The 22,712-nt window shown below is 60.1% G+C and overlaps 1 protein-coding gene across 1 annotated transcript; it reads right to left on the bottom strand.

Annotated features, from left to right (window-relative positions):
- Positions 1–5,596: 5,596 nt before the first annotated feature.
- SH2B3 (SH2B adaptor protein 3) lies at positions 5,597–22,164 on the bottom strand. Its single transcript, XM_059827830.1, has 7 exons — positions 21,412–22,164; positions 7,719–7,820; positions 7,363–7,454; positions 7,160–7,248; positions 6,745–6,959; positions 6,244–6,412; positions 5,597–5,892 (listed from the first exon to the last, which is right to left on the bottom strand). The coding sequence occupies exons 1-7, from the start codon at positions 22,162–22,164 to the stop codon at positions 5,597–5,599; spliced, it is 1,716 nt and encodes a 571-aa protein (XP_059683813.1).
- Between the last annotated feature and the right edge of the window lie 548 nt (positions 22,165–22,712).

Raw genomic sequence — 22,712 nt, 5'->3', positions numbered from 1 at the left:
AAAAAAATTAAAAAATAAAAAAAGTTTTAAAAACTGACCTACGTAGTGTTTGTCGTTTTTTTTTACCAGTATCTTCCTTTAAAGTGTTTTCCAGCTTTTGTTGCAAATTGGAGTGAATGTTTTATTTAGCGTCAGGTAAGCTTTGCCCTGTGTTTCCGTCGTCTGCTGCTGCCGTATTGTGTGTGTGCCCCCCCACCATGAAACCGAATCCGTCGTATTTGACTTGCAGGGCCATTGCTAAAATAAGTGAAAGGTTTCAAGATCAGAAGTTTGGAACAGGTTTTAAAGCATTTGTGTTCAGGTCTATTCCCTAATGCCTTACGCTGTTCTGGCTGGTGTCGAGAAGATGTCACAACTGAGCCATGAGGCTTAAGATGATAAAACTATACAAGACATGGTGAGACGTGATATGGAGAAAGAAAGGAAGAAATCGGGGTAAGCATTCCTTAGCAAAATGGCTGGTAAAAAGATGGGGAAAAGGGTAGGAGAAAGCAGTTGACTGTCCCCTCCTTCAGTGGGTAGAAGTTGCACGTGCAAGCTTTCACGGACAGCAGTTGTATCATACTGTGGCTTGGTGAAAAACATACAGGGGGATACAAACACTGCAGTAGCTTCTGTCTTAACCCTTCCAGATCAGCAGTACGGTGTAATGAATTCGTGTTCAGGTGGGCAGCGGGGACATGAGACCGTCGCAGACGGTGGTGGTGACTTGAGGCAGGACTCCGCCAATGAGTCTTCTCAGCTTGTCATTTCTAAGGGAGGGTTTCTCTCTTTTAGCAGAACTAATCCAGCATCCGTTAAAATGGTATCCAGGCACCTAGAGAGAATCAGACTAAAGGCTAAAAGTGAGAAACGAGTTCTAAAAACAGTTTATTAAGAGCAGATTTTCTTTTTTATATTACGGTAAAACTGCATTATTCAAGAATAAGTTACTTGTACAGTACATACAGAAACAATATATAGAAAAACCTACTATACAAGAGCAACTTTTCTGTGCGGGTCAACAATAGAATTTTCAGATCAATACTCTTTTTGCCCAACAAACTGTTGGCTTTAATCATCCTGCTGAAGGCTGAGTTGGAGAGTGTGCAGTCGCCTCCCCCACCTCTGCTCGTTGCTGGCGAAGGCTGGGTCTGTTTGCATCGAACAAGCTTAAATAAAATTTGGAATACTCAAACCTGTTTGCCAAGATTTCAAGGCTTTATATGCTTGTTAGGGTAAAACTGTGTTGGTTGCATGATGGCAGTGTTCCGTGGTCTGGAGACTGTAAGGAGGTTTGGCCTTACCCCAGACCTGGACCTTTTCCTCGATGCTTTGCCCCAAAATAGTTTTGATGCAAAAACCATCAGTGAGGCAATGGGGGTGTCAGTGTTTGGGAACCCCCTGTGGATTGCTGGTGCCATTCCTCAGGGCTGGGATGCAGGAGGGAGGGAGGGATGAAGAGATTAGATAATGCTTCGTGTCATGCACTTCAGAACCTGTCACCCATCAGGACACGCAAAGCCACGGGCAGGGAGGGTCCGTCAGCCAACAGCGAGTGGTTTCCGAAGCATGAGACGGAGATGCGGAGAATTCTGGCTGGACCCAAGTCTTAGGTTATGCACTAAGCCCGGTCCCTGCTGTCCTAGAGAATGAAGGCACTGCCTGTTTTCTGTCTTCAGTGCCAAAACCAACTGCCCTAAGTAGCTGGCTGAAACGGGTTCCCTCCCCAACAGCCCTCTCTGCGGGGGGGCTGCGCGAGTGGTCATCGGGCAAAGGCTCCAGCCAAAGGCACCGACGGTCGCTGCCGGTTGGGTCAGGGCTTTGTTACGTTGGATCCAAACTCACGTTGCCCGTGCCCGCTCCAGGACTAAGGCGCAAGCCAAGACCTCGGCAGTCACATCGACTTTATTTCAGCTCTAGGAAACGCTCCTTCTCCTCCGTGGGAGCCCAGGCGGCGGCCGTACCTGCAGCACGCAGCCGTGTGGGGGCTCTTCCCATGGCTTCCCCTCCTCCCAAAACTCAATGCTGATACTTCATAAGCCCCCGTGGGCTGGGGAACTAAACCTTTTCCCAAGTTTCGAAGAATGTACGAATTCCTTCAGCTTGCTTATATTCCATAGAATGGAATGGCTTAATGCACTTTGCCCACTGCTGTAAGAAAGAGGAGTACCCCACGGGCTGGATTAACGTGTGCTGGCAGGAGCAGAGGTAGGGCTGCGTGTCAGGCTCTGACCCCTGTCCCAAGCTGGATGGTTTCTAGGAGAAATGGGATTTCAAACTTGGCCTGCCAGGAGCTGGGGAAATAGCCCCCAATGCCCCCGGCTCCTGGTCCAGCTGGGGCTGGGTGGGGAGATGGTGGAGCTGGGCGGCAGGAGACGGGGAGCAGCAGCTCCGGGCTTGCCTAGATGAGCTTAAACCAAACAAGCCCCTGGCCAGGAGAGGCTTGGTGGCGGAACAGCCCTTGGCTACCTTGTTGGTGAGGTCTGAGAAGGAAATAACTCTATTAAATAATCAGAGGGCCTCTCCCCCTGCTCACAGGGGGGAGAACGGGAGTTCGCATTCACCGGAGTTTGTTTGTGCGGGGGGGAGCGGCTGACGGGGGTGATAATGAACTCGATGTATGTTTTGCTAATCAAGCACAGCAATTTCCATTTAAACTAGGGAGAAACACCTTGCAATTAAACTGCAGGTTAAAAATACCACGTGCGCCTGCATGGTTAGTTGTTGGCTCTCAAACAATAAGCCCTGGCACGCCAAAACCACCCGTCCCAGCAGCAGCAGCATCCGATTTACCCGGTAAGGGCTGCGCCGGCCATGAATAGCAATCCCTTTTCCCAGCCCGTTCCTTCTTGCAGATGATCTGAGCGTAGGGTGAATCGGGTGAGACCACCTCATCTTTTGGGGAAAGACCCCTTTGAACGTGGCTGCCTGGAACTCGGCAGGACTAAAGATGAGTTCTTTGAACCTTAGCAAGATTTAGCATGTGCAAGTGTTTTCCAAGGCGTGCGTGCTCCGGGAACCGTGCACCAAGCAAGGAAAGGAGCTGACAACTTGTGCTACGCTTCCTCCCCTTCCCTCCTTCATCCCTATAAACGCGAGACCACAGGGAGTTATTAGCAATGACGGGAGCTGACTTGCCTGGCACAAACCAGCCCCAGCTATATGTTCCTGCTGTTCGGTGCAGCCTTTGTGCTGGTCCAGGGAGGAAAATGGGATGCGGATACGGCCGAGAAGCTGCAGCCGAGGACAGGGCTGCCTTTGTTTCTCCGGCAGCCCCGCGGGGTTTGGCAGCGCTGGAGGTGCGACCGACCAGTGCAATTTGCTCTTAATGCTCTGCTTTCAAGAGTGAGTGTGCGACGGTGTGTGCTGAGCGCTGGGAAACGCTGATCCCCATCGAAATACAGGCTTGCTCCCTGTGCACCCATTTTCAAGTCGTTTTAAATAGAGGAAGGGGGAAAAAAAGACCTTGCCTGCTCTGAATGTAGAAACGCAGCCCGGGAGAGGGCTGGGGCAAGGGCTGGGGAAGCACAACATGCAAATCCTAAGTGGTTTCTCAAGTCAATGGCATCCCGTTTCTCCCAGCCCTCATCCCTCGACTACTACTTACAAAATCAGATTTGCTCTTACGGCCGCTCCCCGGGCTGCGTTCGGCCCCTTCCTGCGCTACATCTGCCCTTTCTGGCCCGGCCCAGCACAACTGCGCTGTGATCTTCCCCTTCAACTCCTGACCTTGAGCGGAGCTTGGCTCCTCGGACTTCCACTGCCGAGCGGGCTCACCACGCCTCGGCTTAACGGCAAAGCCCTGCCTAGAGGCTGGATTTCTGCAAAACTCCCCAACTCGGCCCCACGACGCTTTTTGTTTACTTGCTTTCAAATTAATTCCTAAATGTTAATGCTCCTGAGGGCTCCCACCTCAAGGAAAAAATTAAAATAAAAAGGCCTTCCTGTAAGGCAATTTCAAGGCACGTTTTGCATCCGAAATCCTGGGGAGCGTTGCGCAGGCTGCGCTGAGAAATCTGGAAGTTGAGTGCTGTGAACATCCCCTCCCGCGTGTCGCAACAGCTCCAGCCCCTTCCTTATTCTTAAAATAACGGCAGCTCCTAAGAAGCGGTTCCTCTCTCGGCGCGGCCGCACTGGCCACCCCAGGTAAAGCGGCAGCCCGGGCTCGGCGGCACCGATGGCTGCAGCCTGAAAACAGCAGCGGAGGTTGGGGCACGGCTGCCGGCTCCGGCGCGGCTCTCCTTGCGCGGGTGCCTTCGCTGGGGACGGGAGCGTCGAGCCCCGGGGATTTGCTGGACGCACAGCGGCTCCCACGGGAGCTACATCTTCCCGGCGCACACGACCAGGGCTCCTCGGGCGAGATGCACCCGGGGGAACGAGTTAAAGTGCCTGTGGGGTGTGGGTTTGTGTGTGATTACAGCCCTCGCGCCGCCGACCCACCGGCCTCCTCCACCTAAGGCACGTCGGGGAGCGCAGCCCCTCTGCGGGCTCGGGGGGGCTGGCTGGGAGAGGCGGGGAGGCGTACGCCCGTGGCACCCCTCGCCTGCGAGAGGCCGTTGCACAGCTTTAAATACCACCAAACTCTTGGTTATGCCGTGGTTTAGGGGGAAGAAAGAGGCAAGTGAGAGCGGGGTGGGCAGCTGCCTGTGCGGGCGAGGGGAAAAAATATTTGGGGGAAAAACTCACTTTGGATTTGAGCCTAAAATGCTTCCATCACCAGGATAAAACACTTCCATCACCAGGATAAAACACTTCCATCACTGGGATAAAATGCCTCCATCACTGGGATAAAATGCCTCCATCACTGGGATAAAAGACTTCCATCACCAGGAGGAGTTACTTGCTGTCAGTCTCAGCGTTAGTTCTCAGCTAGTGATATTAATGATGGAGCAGTTAGTGTTCACGTCTTAATGAGCAAGGCTGATGGCGTAAGTATTTCTCTGGCTGGTGCAGGGAGTGACTGCAACTGTGCTAGGTTAAAAAAGAAGAGCAAGAAAAGCCAGTTTTTGCCTTATCTAAAAATAAAGCCCAAAATCTGATCGCAATCGTCATCTTCGCCCGATGCGGGAGCTCAGCTCCGGCAGGTCGGGCTTTGCTGGAGGGTTTGGCAGCGGCAGCACGGGCTGGGGCGGGAGGACGGGGCTCGTCTTCGCCTGCGCAGCCCAGAGCAGCAACTGGTCGATGAATTTATAATCCACTTTTTTTTTTTCTTCCCCCCCCCCCTTTCCTTTTTTCCTTTCTCCAATTACATGGGTGTAAGGCAAGACCCCGGTTCCTTCGCTGGGCGCTGCTGTGCCAGGGACAGGCGGGAGACCGAGCCCGATGGCACAATGCTCGGCACGCAGGGACGCAGGCAGGAGCGATGTGTGTAAACAGTAACGAGAAAGCTTTGATAATAACAACAAAACCCAAAAATAACAGGCCCTTTAACAGGCCGAAGAGAGGGAGCACACCCGTACTGGAGTGAAAAATTACCCCCTTCCTTGCAAAAATATAATAATCATCCCTAACCAGAAGGAAGGAACTAAGTACATTCTTTCTCTCGATGGGACACGCGGAAGGTCTCTAGGATTTCTCCACCCGAAAGTGCATCCCGGTGCTGGCACGGAGCCCGTCAGAGCGGCGTGTACTGGTTGTCGATGGCGCGGACGTGGCCCCGGCCCGGTGCCTCTGCCTCGTAGTCCGAATCGCGGGGCCGGGGGCCGGGGGCTGCGGCCGCCCCGCTCAGGCGCAGGCTCTGCGCCAGCTCGGCCGGCGACGGCACCAGGTGGAAGATCTGCTCCGGCGGGGGTCCCGGGGGGGGCTCGTCGGGGCCGCGGGGGCAGGAGGAGCCGGCGGGAGCGAGGCTGAATTCGGGGCTCCAGCTGGGAACGGGCAGGGGGAGACGGACCATGCTGCCGGAGCCGGGAGCTGTGGGCGGAGGGGAGAGATGGCCGGTCGGTGGGATGCTCCTGCCCTGTCGCCCGCGCTGCGGGTATCGGGATTTGGGTGCGGGGCACATCCCACACCCGCCCTGGCTGCAGTGGGGAGCATCCGGCAGTTTGGAGCAGCTTCTCCTTTCTCGAAAGAGGAAGCCGGGAGCTCGGGAATCACCTTTTGTGCCGCTGCCTGGGTGCTTCCACTTCCCCCCTGCCACCATGTGCAGCCAAAGGGTCCAGCTCTGCCCAGCCTCAGGCCACCCGCACCCACCCAGGGACCCTCCCGCTGGGACAGGACCCCCCCATCCCTGCACCCCTTGGGAACATCCCTGTCCCTCCATACCTTGTGGCTGGGGCAGGACAACGTAGCTGGACAGACGGACGTCGCAGGCCGTCCCGCACTCCAGCGGAATGGGGTAGCGATGGAAGTGGTGCAGCATCTCCACGATGGAGGAGAAGCGGAGGTGTTGGACGCGGCACTGGCCCCGCTCCGTCAGCGCCAGCCGCAGGTGCTGCAGGGAGGAGCATGGACCTGTTACCCTTCCACCGGCTCCCTTGCTGGAGGAGATGATGGGGGGGGACACACAGGGATTTTTGGGATCCCTGCGGCATGACGTGCCGCACCGCCAGCCCGCAGTGCCTTGCTCGCTGCAGGGGGTTTTGCCCCCCAGGAGCGGGGATGGGGTCGCCAGCCCACTGCAAGCATCGGGGCAGGGACCAGGCAAGGAGAGCATCTCCCTGGGGTGGGATGCGATGGGACAGGGACCGTGCCACGGTGGGGGGGCTGCCCGAGGGGCTCCTGTGAGATTCCCCCCCGCCGCCTCAGCCCCTCTCCCGCCCGTACCTTTGCTCTGCCCTGGAAGTTGAAGGTGAGCACGTACTCGCCGCGGCGCGTCTCGCTCTGCCGCACCAGGAAGACGCCGTGGCCCTCCAGCCCCCCCAGCTGCACCAGATGAGCCGCCTTCACGCGGGAGATGGGCCCGTGGAACCAGGGGCAGGAGGCGAGGAACTGCTCCATCTTCGGCCCCGCCGCCTCCCCCGGGCCCCCCGGCGTCGCCCCTGCCAGGGCACAGGGATGAGCGCCCCGGGGATGCGGGGACCCCTGCCCATCATCCCCGTCCCCCTCCCCTCTGGCTCTGCCCCCCTGCCATGCCATTTGGGGATGCCCGATCGGCCCGGCTGGCCACGGCAGGACGCAGGGACCCCCCCGTGAGGGATGCCCTGTCCCTGGGGGTCCCCTGGGGGTCCCCGCTGCTCACCTTGGCTGTCAGTGCTGGTGGTGGGGCTGGCGGCCGAGGGGTCGGGGTGCCGACACACCGCGAGCTCGGGGTCACCCATGTCGAACCTGCTGGGGATGGGAGAAGCCAGGCTGAGTGCTGGCAGTGGGGGGCCGGCACGGTACTGGGCGACATGGAGCAGCTGTCCCCGTCCCCAGGCTGAGGGACACCCGCCGGGTGCTCACCCCCTGCGCGCACACTCCCGGATCTCAGCCGTCCAGGAGCTGAGCTGCTGCTCGTCCCCCGCCTCAAACAGGATGTCGGTGGCGTTGGTGACCTGGGGGACATCGAGAAGGGACAAGGGGGCTTCAGAGAATGAGATGTGCCTCCCCCTCCCACCCACCTGCGCTTGGGGACTGACCCTGACCCCGGCCGGGGCAGAGCATCCCCCACACCGAATGCCGCATCCCCTTGTGCACCCCCTCCCCGCTTGGAAGAGGAACCGAAATTTGGCACGGGAGCTTTCAGCAGCCACGTGCGACCTGGGGGGTGGTGGGAAAGGCCTCGGGGCCGGCTGCGGTCCCCCTCGGCCAGGCCCTACCTTGAGGACGAAGGTGTGGAGGTTATCGGGCATCTCGAGGCGCGTGCACCTCCGCACCTCCTGGACGGCGGAGCAGGCGGCGTGCAGCTTCGGCTTGGAGCCCTGCAGAGGAGAGCGTGGCGGCTGAGCTGAGCCCCGACACCCCCGCACCCCTAAATGCTGCCCCACGTCCCGCTGCCCCACCAGGATGGGGGGGTCAAGCTTGCCGGGAGCCACCCTAGGCATGGCAGCCGGCAAGGAAATACCCCGCTCTGCAGGGAAATACCCACCGGCAAGGAAATACCCCATGTGGCAAGGAAATACCCGGCAAGGCACTGCCTGGCCGCTGTCAAGGCACCCCGGGGGGGCTGAGCAGCACCCGGAGCGGGGACCCATCCTGGTGACCCCCCAAGGACCCGACAGTGGAGGGGGTGGGTGGAGGAGAGGCGGGAGAAGGGGGTTCCCAGCATGGCACTGTGTGCCAGGGAGACTCTGTGCACCGATGGGGAGATTGGGGTGCAGGCAGGGAGCACCCCGGTTATGGGTGCGGGGGGTCAGCGGCATGCTTGGCGGTGGCGTGCCGAGAGCTCCCCGCAGCCACCCAGCCGGTTTGGTGCTGACACAGGCACATGACAAAATGCTGAGCAAACACTTCCAGAAAGGCTAATAATACCCCTCCAGGCAGCTTTCGGTTCCTCTGCCACCCACCGCACCCTGGGTGCCGGCAAGCAAGCCGCTCACCGCTGCGAGGCTGTGGCATGTGGCACCCACCCAGCCGCCACCAGGACCGGGCTGCATCCGGGGTGCCAGGGACCCTCCTGGGTGCGAAACAGCCCAGGGACCCCGCCCTGCACTGGTGCTGGGCGATGGAGCCAACCTCTCCATGCTCATCTCCGTGGCCGGAGCCATGCGTGTGGCTCTGCAAGCGCCTGTGCCAGCTCCGGCGGTCCCCTCCGATCCACGGCCACCGTCCCCGCAAGGGTGCCGGGCTGCAGGTGCTTGGCCGCACAATGGCATTTGCCAACCAAATCACATTCATTTTGCTCCGAGCCTGTGATGCTCGCGGCAAAATCACCCCTGCCACGTCCTCAGCCACCCACATGACCCCGAAGGGGTCCCCACCGGGTGCTCAGGGACTCGGCACCCTCCACGATCACCCAATCAAACCATGTTTGGTTGCCTTTTTTTTTTTTTTCCATCCCCCCCCTCCTTCCTCCCTCCCTCGACACTCTCAACCGAGGACTCAGTGTACTTCGGGGCCGGAAACGCAGCGTGAGAGGGATCAGCCCTTATCAGCGCCGAGCTGCGCCGAAAAGAAAGTTCTTAGAAGTCGCTCGCCGAACGGCATCGTGCAACGGGGTTGGCGCTACCGCGGTCGCTCGCGGCACCCCCAGCCTTGCTGGTGACAGTGATTGCAGCTGCAGCTGCAGCTGCAATCACTGTCGCCAGTGGGGCCAGGGGTGCTGCAAGCTGCTGCGGTGGCACCGGTGCTTTATCCTGAAGGAATTTTATGTTTTTGCTATCCTTGGAAGACAACCGTGTCCTGTGCAAAGTCCTGCAGGGAGAAAGCGAAGGGGTTGCCCATCCTGGCTGCTTTCCCACACGTGGGCTGTGACGCCCGGCACGTCCCCGAGCTCGCTGGCACAGCGGGCGTTATCGGCACGCATCCTGACCGCGGCGTTGCAGTCGGCCTCCCCCTTTCCTAGGAAGTGGGAAATTCCAGGAAAAGGGAGTTCGGCGAAGCCCCCTGCGTCTCTCCCTGGGGCGAGCACAGACGGGGAACGCGAAGGGAGAAGGAAATGATGCAGCAGAGAGATACAGTGCCCAAAAAACCAGTCTGGCTTCGGAGAAGTGCCTACCGCAGGCACGGTGCCCCCGCCCCCCCGAACCGCCGCACCTGACCGCAAGATGCCCTGCTCGATGGCAGCCGGTACCGAGAAAGGGATTTCTCGGTACCCAAAACTGCACACTCAACACACCGCGTGTTCGCCCGGCACCCACGGGCTCCTTCTTGGCAAGAGAGATGCCATGGCAGCACTGTGGGGCTGGGTACCCCTGGCTGCCGGCCTGGCTTGGGATGCTCGGGATGCTCAGGATGGGGTGAGATGCTCGGGATGCTCAGGATGTTGCCACAGCTCAGCCCCCAGCCCAACCGGCATCAGCTCCCACCCTGGAGACTTCACCCCACTGTTCCCCAAAGGATCCTGTGCATACGGGGGAAACCTCAGCACAAGGTTGAGCACCCCCCAAAACCACCCAGGGACACGACGCCCGGTAGAGCTGCACTCCCAAGCCCCAGAACACAGCCGCCACCACGTCATCGCTGCGGCATCCCCGGTCCTGACACCTGGCAGGTAAAACCGGCCGTCCTGGGGTGTGACACGGGGGATCTCCAGCTCAGAGGGCTGACAGCAGCAGGATCCCACCGCGCTCCCCCTAAACCCCCTTTCCTTGCAGGGGCTGACAGCGGCCGGGCGCTGTTGGGGACATTGGGCCACCGATGGGGGCAACGGTCCTGTCAGCTGGGGACGGAGGAGCCACGCCGGCTCTCAGCGCCTACTTAAATTTAATGCTTGAGAGCAGTGTCCTCCCACCTGCGGTCTGCTGACCCCCAGTATTTGTATTTTTGTTCTTCGCGGGGGATTTTTCTAGAGTTTAAAAGTAGGAAGCTTCAGCCAGGCCAGAGCTGGCCCCAGCGTCAGGGGCCACGGGGCGCACTGGAAGGTGGAGGAAAATGCCCCCAGGGCGAAACTCCCTCCTGCTCCCTGCCCAGAGCATCCCGCCGGAGCCCGAGGCTCGACCTGGGGGACACCCCACTGCACCCCCCCATCCTGTGTCCCCGCATTCCCGACCCCCAGCGGGTCCCTGTGGGGTGTCACGGGGAGAACCAGCACGGCACGGGGAGAACCAGCACGGCACGGGGAGTGCCGGCACGGCATCCGCGGCCACCGCGCACCTGGGCAGGGCAGGGCGGCTGGGAGAAAGTGGGGTTTGCCGGCATCTGCCAAATATAGGACGGAGACCGATGCCAGCTCGGCCCTGTGGTCACGCCGGGAGCGCGAGCTGAAGGTCAGGCCAAGGTCACAGCTGCGCTCAGGCGTTGGAGGCGCGGAGAGAAGCTGCTGCGTTTCCGCCTCACAAACCCCCAGTAACAGCTCTCACCGCCACTTTCTTTACTACCCGTGCTTATGCGAGGCCAGCGTGCGGGCGGCCGCGGTGCCAGCAGGCTGCCTGTGCCGACGAACGCCACTGGCTCCTTTCGCGGGGATCCTCCCTCCGGCAGCCTTCACAGCACACCTTTCCGCTTGCTTTCACGTGTCAGCGGCGGAGGGGAAACCACCGCCCGGGCAGGCTGGCTCGGCACAGCAGATCTCCCTGCACCTCTCCAAAACGGATAGTTTGGATTTCTGTATTTTTTTGGAAGCAAAACTCCTCCCAGCCCGCACACATGTGCCGGGAAAGCTCTCGCAGTGATGCTCTGAGCCGCTGCTGTAAGAGGCACGACCTGCACGGATGCACAGGGGACGCTGTGGATGCTGGGAGAGCTTTTTTCACTCAGGGGAAGAGGAAGGCAGCCAGCTTTCCAAGAACGAGAGTGAAATCACACCGCCACGCTGCCCGCACCCGGGAGAGCCGTGGGCACCTCTAGGTTTGGCCGGCACCACCCGCACACCGGCAGGGTGCTGGCACCCACTGTCCACCCAGACACCCCCGGGCTCAGCCGATTTGGGTCCCCAAAATGCTGCCACCACCCGCAATGCTGGTTTGCACGGGAGGGAGCTGGAGCCACCCACCCTTCCCAGCGGATTTGACCAGTGCCCAGCACAGGCAAAGGCAGTGGTGGCAGTGGGATGACAGTGGTGGCACAGCAATGACGGCAGTGGCATGGTGACGATGGCAGTGGCATGGCAATGACGGCAGTGGCACAGCGATGAGGGTGGTGGCACGGCGCTGACAGCAGTGACACGGCCGTGGCAGCGGGGTCGGCAGCCTGAGACTGTGCGGAGCAGAGAGCAAATCCTTCGAGAGCGGCGGGCGCTGCCGCCGGCCCCTCCACGTGCCGGGGATTTCCCCGTGCCGGTTCTTTCGTTTCCACTCTGAGTCACGCCGTGGGAGGTGGGGAAGTGCTGCCAGCCCTTGTGCAAGGTCCCTGGCAGATACAGGCAAGATTTGTCACTTCTTGTAAATCACAGAGCCCGCCGTGTACCCCTTACGCAAGGGATGAACCTCAGCCCCACCGGGCTGCCGGTGGACGGACAGACGGAAGACCACCGAGATCTGCGGCGGTGCGAGCGCTGGGTTATGCCAGCGTAAAACCACATCCCGTGCCCACGGCCTCAGGGAGTTTTGCGAAGTTTCCCAGGAGCACGGAGATACTCAGCCCTATCCGGGGGGATGCCGGGCAAACTGGAGGGGAAACACATCCCATTGCCCCGGCACGGGGCAGCGGGGCGGCAACGGGGGTCCTGCGGGGCTGGGCGGGGAGGCACCAAGGGTCACGCTGGAGGGTGCAAGGTGTCTGCTGGACCGGCGATCATCCTCCGGAGTTTGCACCTTGGGTAATCCCAGCATTCGTCCTTGGGGACTTTGCATTAGAGATAATCCCGGTGTTTGCCCTTGGGAGTTTTCACCACGCATAAACCCAATGCTTGTTCTCGAGGACTTTACACCACAGATAATCCCAGCACGTGTCCTTGGGTGTTTGCACCACAGCTAATCCCAGAGTTCATCCTCGGGGATTTGCACCACGGCTAATCCCGGCATTCACCCTCAGGGACTGGCACCGTGGTTAATCCCGGCACTCAGCCTGGCAGGTTTGCAGCACAGCTAATCCCAGCCTCTGTCCTCCAGCAGCTAATCCCAGCGCTCCGGGGGGTTGGTAGCACAGCTAATCCCAATGCTCCTCCTCGGGCGCTGGCATCACGGCTGATCCCAAGGGGACAGGTCCGCCCCAGGCAGCCCTGTGCCAGCGCCCGTGTTGGGGACAGGGGCTGGGATCCCACTGATTCAGGCCATTTCCCTGCACACCCCCGGCTTCTCATGTGCCTCCTGCACCCCACGTCCACTGCAGGGCTCCCCCAGCCCAGCTCCCCCCCTCAAAGCTCACTGGGGAGGACTCTAGGGTGGCACACTCCCGCCTCTCTGCCTGCATGCAGAGGCTGTTCACTCTGAAACCTACTGACAGCAGCAGTGAGCGTTATCACGGGGTTCTCTGTTCTGGGCTTGGGGCACTGGACATAGGAGGTTTCCTGCCTCTGTTAAGCAGAGAAACAGGGGAGGTGACCCCCACTGTAGGCTGCTATGTGAGCTCGAGTCCCCCCAGACCCTGGCCATCACCTCCCCAAAAACCCCTCTCTGCCCATCCCAAACTGCAGCCAGCAGCCTTAACCCCACAACACTGGAGGGACAAAACAGCTTCCAAGACACCCTGTCTCCACGCATCCCCAAAGCCTGCAGCGGGGGACAGAGCCGTCCCCGAGGGGACGGGGCTCAGCGGTGACAAGAGGCACTGTTGTGCCAGCCTGAAGCGCTGGCTCGGGGGCGGCGGGGGCACAAAGCTCCTTCTGTTCCCGTCCCAAACGGCTGCCGAGCGCCAGCGAACGGCGACACACGAAAACACAGCCCGGACCCCCAATGACCCACCGAGCCGCTGCGAAACGCAACCCCAAGAGCAGCTGGGTAAATCCATACCCGTGGGGAGGGATTTGGGGGGTCCGGCTAGAAACCCCCACCCCGTCCTCGGGGCTGACTGCCCCTATTTGAGCACTGCTAAACCTCAGCGGCCGACAGATCCGCCCGAATGAGTCAACGCTCCATCCCTAAAACCCTGCAAACCACCCCAAAACCAGGGAGCCCAGCAGCTCACACTGACAGTGGGGTTCGGGAACAGGCTCTGTAAACAGGCAGCGTTCGCCAGCCCCTTTATTTTTGTTTTTTATTTTAAGCCAAACTCGATTCCAGCGTGGGCTGCCTTAATAATTTCCTGGAATAAATAACAAGCGTGGAAAGTAAACAAGGTGTCTGCGTGCAAGCGGGCGCCGGCTGCAGCCGGGGACTGAGTCACCCCAAAGCCTGGCGCCGGAGGGCTGGGGGATGTGGGGTGCGGGGCACGGACCCCGTAGGGTCCCCGCGGTCCCCAGGATGTCCCAGGGTTTTTCATCGCCCCGGGGTTTTGCATCACCCGGGGGTTTTGCATCACCCGGGTCGATGCAAGAGCTTCAGGAGCCCCCGTGGGAGCATTCGATCCCCCCAGGTGGGTATTTCGGTCCCAAAGCAGGACCTGTCCCTTGCCGGGCGCTGCGCCCTGCCCGGCTGAAGGAAGCAGATCTTGCCCAAAACGCTTCGTTTTTAACATCGTCTCAAGACAACGTTGAACATCACGATGCCCATCACGGGCATCGGTCAGAGCTGGGACCGGCTGCCCACCCCGGTCGAGCCCCCGCCGCCGGGATGAATCCTTCCAGACCCCGCGCTGCCTGCGCAGGCTCTCATAAATATTTACCTTTGAGAGAAGCAGCACTCAGCCTCGAAACCACATCCTGGGCCGTAGAAAAAGAAAAAAAAAAAAAAAGAAAAAGAAAAAAAAAGAAAAAAAAAAAGATACAACCATCCAAAAAACACCGCCGGGCATCTCACACCAGCTGCCAGGGCTGAGCGGGACCCAGCACCCTCCCGTAGCCACCAGCACCCCGCAGCCCCTCGCACCCTCGGCGCGGTCCTTGAGAGCTTTCCCAATCCCTTTTCCTGTGATTCTTTTAGTATATCCACTTTTCGCTCACTTCTCAGCTCGCACGCGGTGCTTTCCTACGTGAGCAGCTCTGCAGCATCCCTGCGAGGGAGACGGCCCCGACGGTGAGCAGCCGCGTGCCGGCAGGCAGCGAAGCATCACTGCCGTGAGCAGGGGGTCACAGCAGTGGGGCAAACCCCCCACCCCCCCCGAAACAGCAGGGTGGATTTTAAAGGATGGGGTTAAGAAGAAAGGGAACCCTCCAAGCCCCTCTCCCGCAAAGCCCCATAACCCCGGCGCCCGGGGAAGCGGCGGGTTGGGGCTCCATCCTGCACTCTTCCCCTCGCAACCCAATCAAGCCCCGGCGAGCTCCATCCCAGCAACACAGTTTCCAAAATAAGAAACTCTGCTCTTCAGCAATTAACGCCGGGTCTGTGGTTACGCTGCTAAAAGTGTTTTTTCCGTGCATGACCAAGGATGGAAAAAGTTGTGGTTAATAAATGACAAATAACCTTTTGTCTCATCGCCCTCCCTCCGCGCGCCCTCACCCTGCGATAGCAAGAAAAAGGAGGGGGGCGAATAGAAAAAGTCACCACCAAAATCTCAAAAAGCCGAAAGGACGCCCAGCCTCGCGCGCCTTCGAAGAACAGCGCAGCGCCGAAAGCAAAGCTGCGAGGGGATGTGCCGCCCGCCCTGCTCGGCGGTGAAAGTCTGCGGGGTTTCGGTGCGGCTCCGGGCGCCTTTGGGTGCGGTTTTGCCTCTCCCGAGGGAATCACAGTACACCCGAACCCCTCCGGCTCTTATCCCACAGCAGGTTTCCCAGCTCCTGCCCTGGGGATGCCAGGAGAGGGATGCGGTCCCTGGAGCTGTCAAGAAAGGGATGCAGTCCCTGGGGATCCTGGGAGAGGGATGCAGCCCCTGGAGATGCCAGGAGAGGGATGCGGTCCCTGGAGATACTGGGAGAAGGATGCCAGGAGAGGGATGTGGTCCCAGGGGCTGCAGGGAGAGGGATACAACCCCAGAGGATGCCAGGAGAGGGATGTGGTCCCTGGGGATGCCGGGAGAGGGATGCAGCTCTCCGGCCACATGCTGTCCAGCCGCCAAGGGACGATGCAACAGGGTTGCTCTTGGCTGGAGGATCAAGGCAGCAACCCCTGCCAGCCTGGGATTGTTTAACATTTTTATTGCAACAAAGAGAGGAAAAAAAAATGCGGCGTGAGCCATGGGGACGAGGGCAGGAGCACACGTGGTCCAGCCTGCTCCGGCTCGCAGGATGGCGGACACCAAATGGGATCCAGATTGACACAAGCGTGCCTTTCCCTGGGCCAGGGAGATGAGGAGACATTGAGAGGCTTTCCATCCCTGGCAAACCCCTTCTTGCCGGGCACCCGCTGCCCGCGGGCTCTGACAAGCCCCGGAGGGTGCCCCGCTCATGGTGGCCCTGGAGGAAAAGACCATTTTGCATCATTTTGTGCAGGAACAGTGGAACGGAGGAGCTCACGGGGCTGCAGCAGCAACAAGGGCATTTGAGCATCCAGCTTGGCGCATCCAGTTTTTAGGTGTAATTCTCAGTCGCTAATAAGAGGAAAGGTGGTTTGGATTTGAAGCAAAGTGGTGTGCTGCAAAAGAGGGGGTTTGCTTAAATCCCTGCCTGGGATAGGGATGCAAACACAGCTGCTGCTGGGGTCAAGGCTTCCCAAAATGTGGCTTCTCCATCCCTGCGGGCAGGAACCAGCAGCAGCTCCCCCTCTGCCACTGCTTCTCCATATATCCTCAGTCAAGTCACTTAAGACCACGTTTGAGCTGCCCCAGTTGCTCCTGGAGGTACAAACCAGCTCCAGGAGGAGCCAGGATGGGGATGGGGACCACAACGCCAGGATGTCCCCCACCCTAGGACCATACCCTGCGGAGTCCCAGGCACCAAAAATCGGAGCCCAGGGGCGCGGGACCTGCTTGCTCAGGAGGTGGCAGTTCTCAGAAACCAGCTTCAGGTGAAAGGAAGGGGAAAAAGAAAGAAAAAAAAAAAGAAAAAAAGGAAGTCAAAGCCGTCTCACGCTGAGCAGAGATAAAAATACTGCTCCTCCTGCGGCCGCAGCTGAAGACGTACGAGCTGTGACACAGGCAGCATGGGTTTTCACCGGAAGGAGTCTTCCCGGCTCGTCTCGGCATGCCATCAATTTACGGGATGCGCTGGATTTCATTAGAACGCTATAAAGAAACCAGCGCAAATGCAAATCCCATTTTCCTTCCCCTTCCTGTAAAAACATCTGGTCAACAGAAACAGCTCGGGACATTTCCGTTACAAATCACAGTTCTCATGGGGTTCAGGAGCTGGCCATATAAAAGGCACTCGGGGCTGGGGCTCAGCTGATGAATACGGCAGCCCTGAAACCCCGCAGGGCTGTCCTAAAACATGCAAACCTGTTTTGCCAGCGTTGGCTGAAATTTATGAAGGTGGAGAGGCCTCAGAGCTACCTGATTCTACAAGTTATATGAGACTATATGGCGTGGCACAGGAGAAAGCCCTTAGTGCCTCCACGAAAAGCAGGGAGCACTAGCGAGCTTCGTCCTCATACTAGACATCAGAGAATCCACCTGGGCTGCACGCCTAGGACCATACCCAGGGTTTCACTGGTTTTCCTGTGCACATGTATATATACACCCATACATACAAGCATTATAGATACCCCTATATCCTCCCTGCTCCAGGCACTCTGCGTGTCAGGATGGCCCCGCTGGTGCTGGGTCCGGCCCCAGCAGCCTCGTGCCACAGAGCATCATCACCTCACCCTGACACCGGTCGGTGGCACCGCATCCTCGCTCCCCTCCTCTCCCCAGCACACGGGCACCCTCCAGCGTGTCCCCAGGGTGGGGGTCCGGGTGCTCCCCGCCCTGTGCCGGGTGCCCTGAGCCCACCGGTGCCCTGCAGCCAGGCTGTGACCCGCTCCCGGGAGAGCTCTGGATCCCATCGCCGCCAAATCCCTCCTTTGCAACATCATTTTTCCAGCGCTCGATAGAAGGAAGGAGCGATGCCAAAACCAACCCAGCAGCAGCTGCAAGCATGGGAAGCCCCATCTCATCCGGCTGAAGCTCCCATGAGACCGGCACATCCCTGCGGGACGGGATGCCCACGCTGGGCAGTGCCACAGTGACCCGCCAGCAGCTCCGGCATGGCTCGCCGACACTCACCCCCTCGCCCAGCGCAGCCCCAGCTGCAGCCACCCGAGCAGTAAACGGGATTAGGGCTCTTCAAAGCGCCCTGCTCCCTTTGATGCCGGGCACGTTACGGGATTAGGCTGAGAGGCCCCGGTGGAGCTCACCGAGGGGAAAGTGGGGGTGGGGGTGGGGGGGGGAATAAGATAAAAGGTGCCAAAAGCAGAGTGATGGAGCAGCAGCTGAGCCGCGGTGGGGCAGGCGTGGGGCCACCCCTGGTTCCCCAGGCACCCTGCCTTCCCAAGGTCATTGCAAGGTGCTGAATATTTGGGGGCTTCGCCTGGTGCTGTGAAGGCGTGAGGCTGAGCTGAATTTCCATTTATATCGTGTTACACAGAATCCCTAAGGTTGGAAAAGACCTGTCAGATCATCAAGTCCAACCATCAACCAAAAAACACCACCATGGCCACTAAACCATGTCCCGCAGTGCCACGTCCACACGTTCCTTGAACACCTCCAGGGATGGTGACTCCACCACCTCCCTGGGCAGCCTCTGCCAGTGCTTCACCACTCTCTCCGTAAAGACATTTTTCCTAATATCCAGCCTGAACCTCCCCTGGCACAACTTGAGGCCATTTCCTCTTGTCCTGTCACTTGTCACTTGGGAGAAGAGACCAACACCCACCTCACCACAACCCCCTTTCAGGCAGTTGCAGAGAGCGATGAGGTCTCCCCTCACCTCCTCTTCTCCAGACTGAACACCCCCAGCTCCCTCAGCCGCTCCTCATCAGACTTGTGCTCCAGACCCCTCACCAGCTCCGTCACCCTTCTCTGGACACGCTCCAGCACCTCAGTGTCCTTCTTGGAGTGAGGGGCCCAAAACTGAACACAGCATTTGAGGTGCGGCCTCACCAGCGCCGAGTACAGGGGCACGATCCCCTCCCTACTCCTGCTGCCCACACTGTTTCTGACACAGGCCAGGATGCCGTTGGCCACCTTGGCCACCTGGGCACACTGCTGGCTCATATTCAGCCGGCTGTTGACCAACACCCCCAGATGTTACTGAAAGGGTAGAAAGAGAGAAGAGGAGGATGCTTCTGGGGAAGACCTCGAGGGCCACCAAGCCTCACGGTCCACAGGCCAGCTGGGGATGAAAGCCCCCAAGGACTGTTTTTACCCTTGCTTATTTAAAACCATCAATCTTTCATGATGATCAACAGCATCTTCAAATCAGGAACACATCCATGACATGGGCGAAAGGCAGCGGCAAACCCCTGTGAGCATCCCAGGGCTGGAGGACGGAGGGGAGGGGGCTCCCCACAGCCTTCCCCGGGGAGTAACTGGTTATTATTTATTTATTTTAAAGCGGAAAAAACCCAAAACCCACCAACAAGGTGTTCTGTTCCCACCGCTCCAGGATTTGCCCCCTTGCTGGGTTTGGGGAATGGGACACACCGGCACCGTGGGGATCTTTCCACCGCCCCCAGAATTCAACCGCAGTTACTGGGAAAGGGGCTGGGTTGCTTCTGCTGTAAAGGAGACAGGATCTGGCCCCAGCCCAGTTAATTGGAAAGGAAGGACCCGCCCTGAGAGTATTTGCGCAGGAAACAATTTACTCCGGAGACTCGTGAAATCCAGTGTGGAACATCCCAGACCTGGCTGAGAAACCCCCCTGCTCAGGGCCCCGAGGGACCGCAGGGTCCCCGGCCTTGCGGCGATGGGGACTCACCGGGAAACCTCCCTGGGACGGAGATTGGTTGCAAGCTGCAAGGAATAATGCCGCAGAGCGCTGGGTGAACTTGCTAAATGTCTCCTTTTAAACGCCTCCCGCCCGCGGGTCAAAGCTGGTCGGGGCTGCGGGGAGAGGAAAAACGCGCTGTGCGCTGGGTTTGCTTCCCAGGGGGAGGGAGGGGGGAAAAATAAAGAAAAAAGGGGGAAAAAATAGGGAAAAAGCAGCGTTTGCAAGCACCAGGTCCTGGGGACAGGCGGGACGCAGCGAGTGCCCGACCAGGCGCCCATCCTGCGGCACAAGGGTGCTGCTGCGGTGTGCCAGCGCCAGTGGTGCGCCGGCTCTGCTCCCTTGCGTTGTGCCCGAAGCCCCTTGGGGCAAAAGGCTGGGCAGAAAGGACGGCTCGGCTCTCCCTGCGGCTGTGCCAAGTCACCGGGAATTCCACCTGGCACGGAGGCGGCCAAATCCATCCTGGCCATAATGTGCGCAGGGCAAAAAAAATGGGCAGGGCTGGGTGCCTGGGTGGCACGGGTGGGTGCCCGTGGAGGGGTGTGCTCGGCCCCGACTGCACAGCCCCCCCGGGAGGACATCCCTTCGCTTCGCTTTTATTTTTGGCTCTTGCAAAGCCCCAAGGGCAGGTCTGGGCAACAGGCACCGAGGATGAGGAGGAGCAAGGCCAGCAGCAAAGCTGGCAGCAGCGCCTGAAATAGCACCAGCCCAGCGCCTCCTCCCCACCGGCCGGGCTGCTCCCTGCGACGGGGTCTGACGTGCCCAGTGCCGTCTGGGTGAGCTGGGGTCCGGACCACGCCAGCACCCAGCGGCACTGCCCGGCTGCTGGGAGCGCCCTCAAAGAGCCGCAGAACGATGCTGTTCGGAGCCAGACCTCCCCATGCCCCGGGCTGGGGACGTGCTCCCACGGGGACAAACAACTGCAACCCTGACGTGAGAGAGCAAAACCAGCTTTTACTTTCAGATTTTACAATTTTGGTGTTGTTTCTTTTTTTTTTTTTAACTATTTAATATCGGGGTTGTTTGACACAAATAGCAGGAATTTAGCCGGCTGCTTCCTGGCGCAGTGCCGCAGGGAGCAGCAAACACAGCCCGAAGGCAGGGACAAGGCTCCAGCTCTACCCGAGGCTTCCTCCTTCCGAAGCACAAGTTAGTCAAAGTTAAACAAGCACCAACAAAAAAAAAAAAACAAAAGGAAGAAGAAAGAGAAAACCCAGCCCATCATGCCTGCGTAAGACCTGCCAACGTGGAGGAACTGTCTTTTTAAAGATTAAACACCACGGCTCCCCCCGCATCGCTCCCCGTTCACTCACATCCTGCACCATCTCCGCTCCAGCCGGCATCTAAGCACCACGGGAGCTCCCCGGGGTAGCAGAGGTCTGAATTTCTAGCCACAAAAGTACTTACAAAAATAAAATTTAACTCCCTTACAGGTCCCACGGGGAACAGAGGAAGGCACAGAGCCTGATTTCTGTTTTCCCTTTCCTTTCCCAACTTGCCCAGGCGAGCGGATGCCCTGGCTGCTGAAGTCACGGCACGGCAGGGAGAGGGGGAATTTGGGGGTTGCCAGACCCGGTTACCCCCCACCTTGCTGGGACGGGTCCATGGGGCCAGGGATGAGCGGTGCAGAGGCCACCAGCCCCTACCCCCAGCTCCGCACCGAGGGCAAGGCAGGCTCTCTGCTTCTGGCCAGAAAAGCCAGGTTTGGGGTGCCAGCAAAGAGAAACGCAACTGCATCTTGACCGACTGCAGTAATTAGCGCTTACATCGCCCTTGGCCCATGGTCACGGCATCGTTCACTCCCCAAACGTGAGCCCGCGGCGGTGGCTCAGCTCTCCTTCTCAGGGCTCTTAAATAAACACGGTGCAGCCTTGTGCGGCCGCAGCGGAGGGAGACCAGTGGCAGAGCAAACCCATCTGGGTCCTGGGCTTGTGCCCAGACACCGCTCATGGTGAGAAACCTTTGCGATCAGGGATGCGCCGTGGCCCCGCTCCTCCCCATGGGACGTGCTGGCGCCCTGGCATCATCCCCAACCCGCTGCCGAGGGACCCGCAGCATCGCCCGGCCGAAACGGGCAAGAGCCGGCAGGTCCTTACCTTGGGCGGGTCAAAGAGCTCCAGCACATACTCCTCACCGTCGGGCGTCCCCGCTCGCCGCAGCACCAAGCGGCAGCGCTGCCAGCGCGTCCCGCTGTCCAGGGAGGTCTCATCCAGCAGCCCGTACTTGAGGAGCCCCTCCTTGCGCACCTCGGGGGGCTGCTCCCGCGACAGCCCCCACGGCAGGATGCGCTTGCCCAGTCCCGGCTTGAGAGCCGCCTCCGCCACCGCCTCCCCATCCCCGGGGAGGGCATCCGAGGAACGGCGTCGGAAGAGGCTGCGCCAGCTCCTGCGCAGTTGGCTGAGCGAGAAGGGCCGCCGCGCCGGCCCCACCAGCTCCTCTGAGCTCCAGGACTTGCGCAGCCCCGTCGGGGCGGCCTCGGGGGCTCGGCCGGGCTGCTCGGGGCAGGCGCCTGGGTCCACCTCGGCTTTGGCGGCCACTGTGCCCAAGGAGGCATCCGTGTGCCGCCGATGCGTCTCCCGGTAATCCCGTGCCGGGCCGGCAGGTAGGATGCGGAGCTGGTTCATGGCAAAGCCCTCCTTCACCTCGTGGCAGAAGTACTGCTGGAAGAGGTCGGTGAACTGCACCGAGAAGTTCTCAGCGGCCAGGAGGTCATGGTGCGGGTGCTCGGTGGCGAAGCGCAGGTAGTGCCGCGCCAGCTCCTTGGCGGTGCTGATGGCGTGCAGCTCGCAGAACTCATGCCAGCCCCGGGGATGCGCTGGCGTGCCGGCCGGCAGAGCGTGCCCATTCATTGCCGTGGCTCCAGCGAGGTGGCCGCGCTGCAAGACAGAGCACACCAGCGGCGTCAGGGCGGCCCCGACACCCTGATGCCGCCTCCCCCCCGCCCCGGCGGCCCCCGGCTGGCACGGCTACATGCCACTCCAGATGTGTACCCACAGGGCAAGCGGCCCAGGGCGCGCCATGGTTAGCTTGGCCCCCGGTCAAAGCCGCTTCGTTTACCAGGGCAGAGCGCGGGGACAGGCGCTGCAGCTGGCCCGGGGCCGGCCGGCTCCCCGGTGAGCAGCACAGCCGCGCAAGCAACCACTACGGCTCGCCACCCGGCACAGGCAGTGGCCGTGCAAGACGCCGAGCACCCAGCCCCGCCACAGTGCCTCGCCTCCCCATCCCCACCTGGCAGGGCTGTGCCTCAGTTTCCCCACCTGCGAGGCGGGGTGCAGGCAGGTCCCGGAGCGAGGCGTCTGCGCGGCTTCCTGCCAGCACAGCTGCCGGCAGCTGCCCGCCGCCCCGCAGGGACGCCCGGCCAGGCCGCATCCGCTCTCCTCCTGCCAAGGCTTCGCAG

This window comes from Gavia stellata, chromosome 21, assembly GCF_030936135.1.
Source record: "Gavia stellata isolate bGavSte3 chromosome 21, bGavSte3.hap2, whole genome shotgun sequence".
In the NCBI taxonomy this organism is placed as follows: Eukaryota; Metazoa; Chordata; class Aves; order Gaviiformes; family Gaviidae; genus Gavia; species Gavia stellata.
This window is presented reverse-complemented; position numbering and strand designations above follow the sequence as displayed.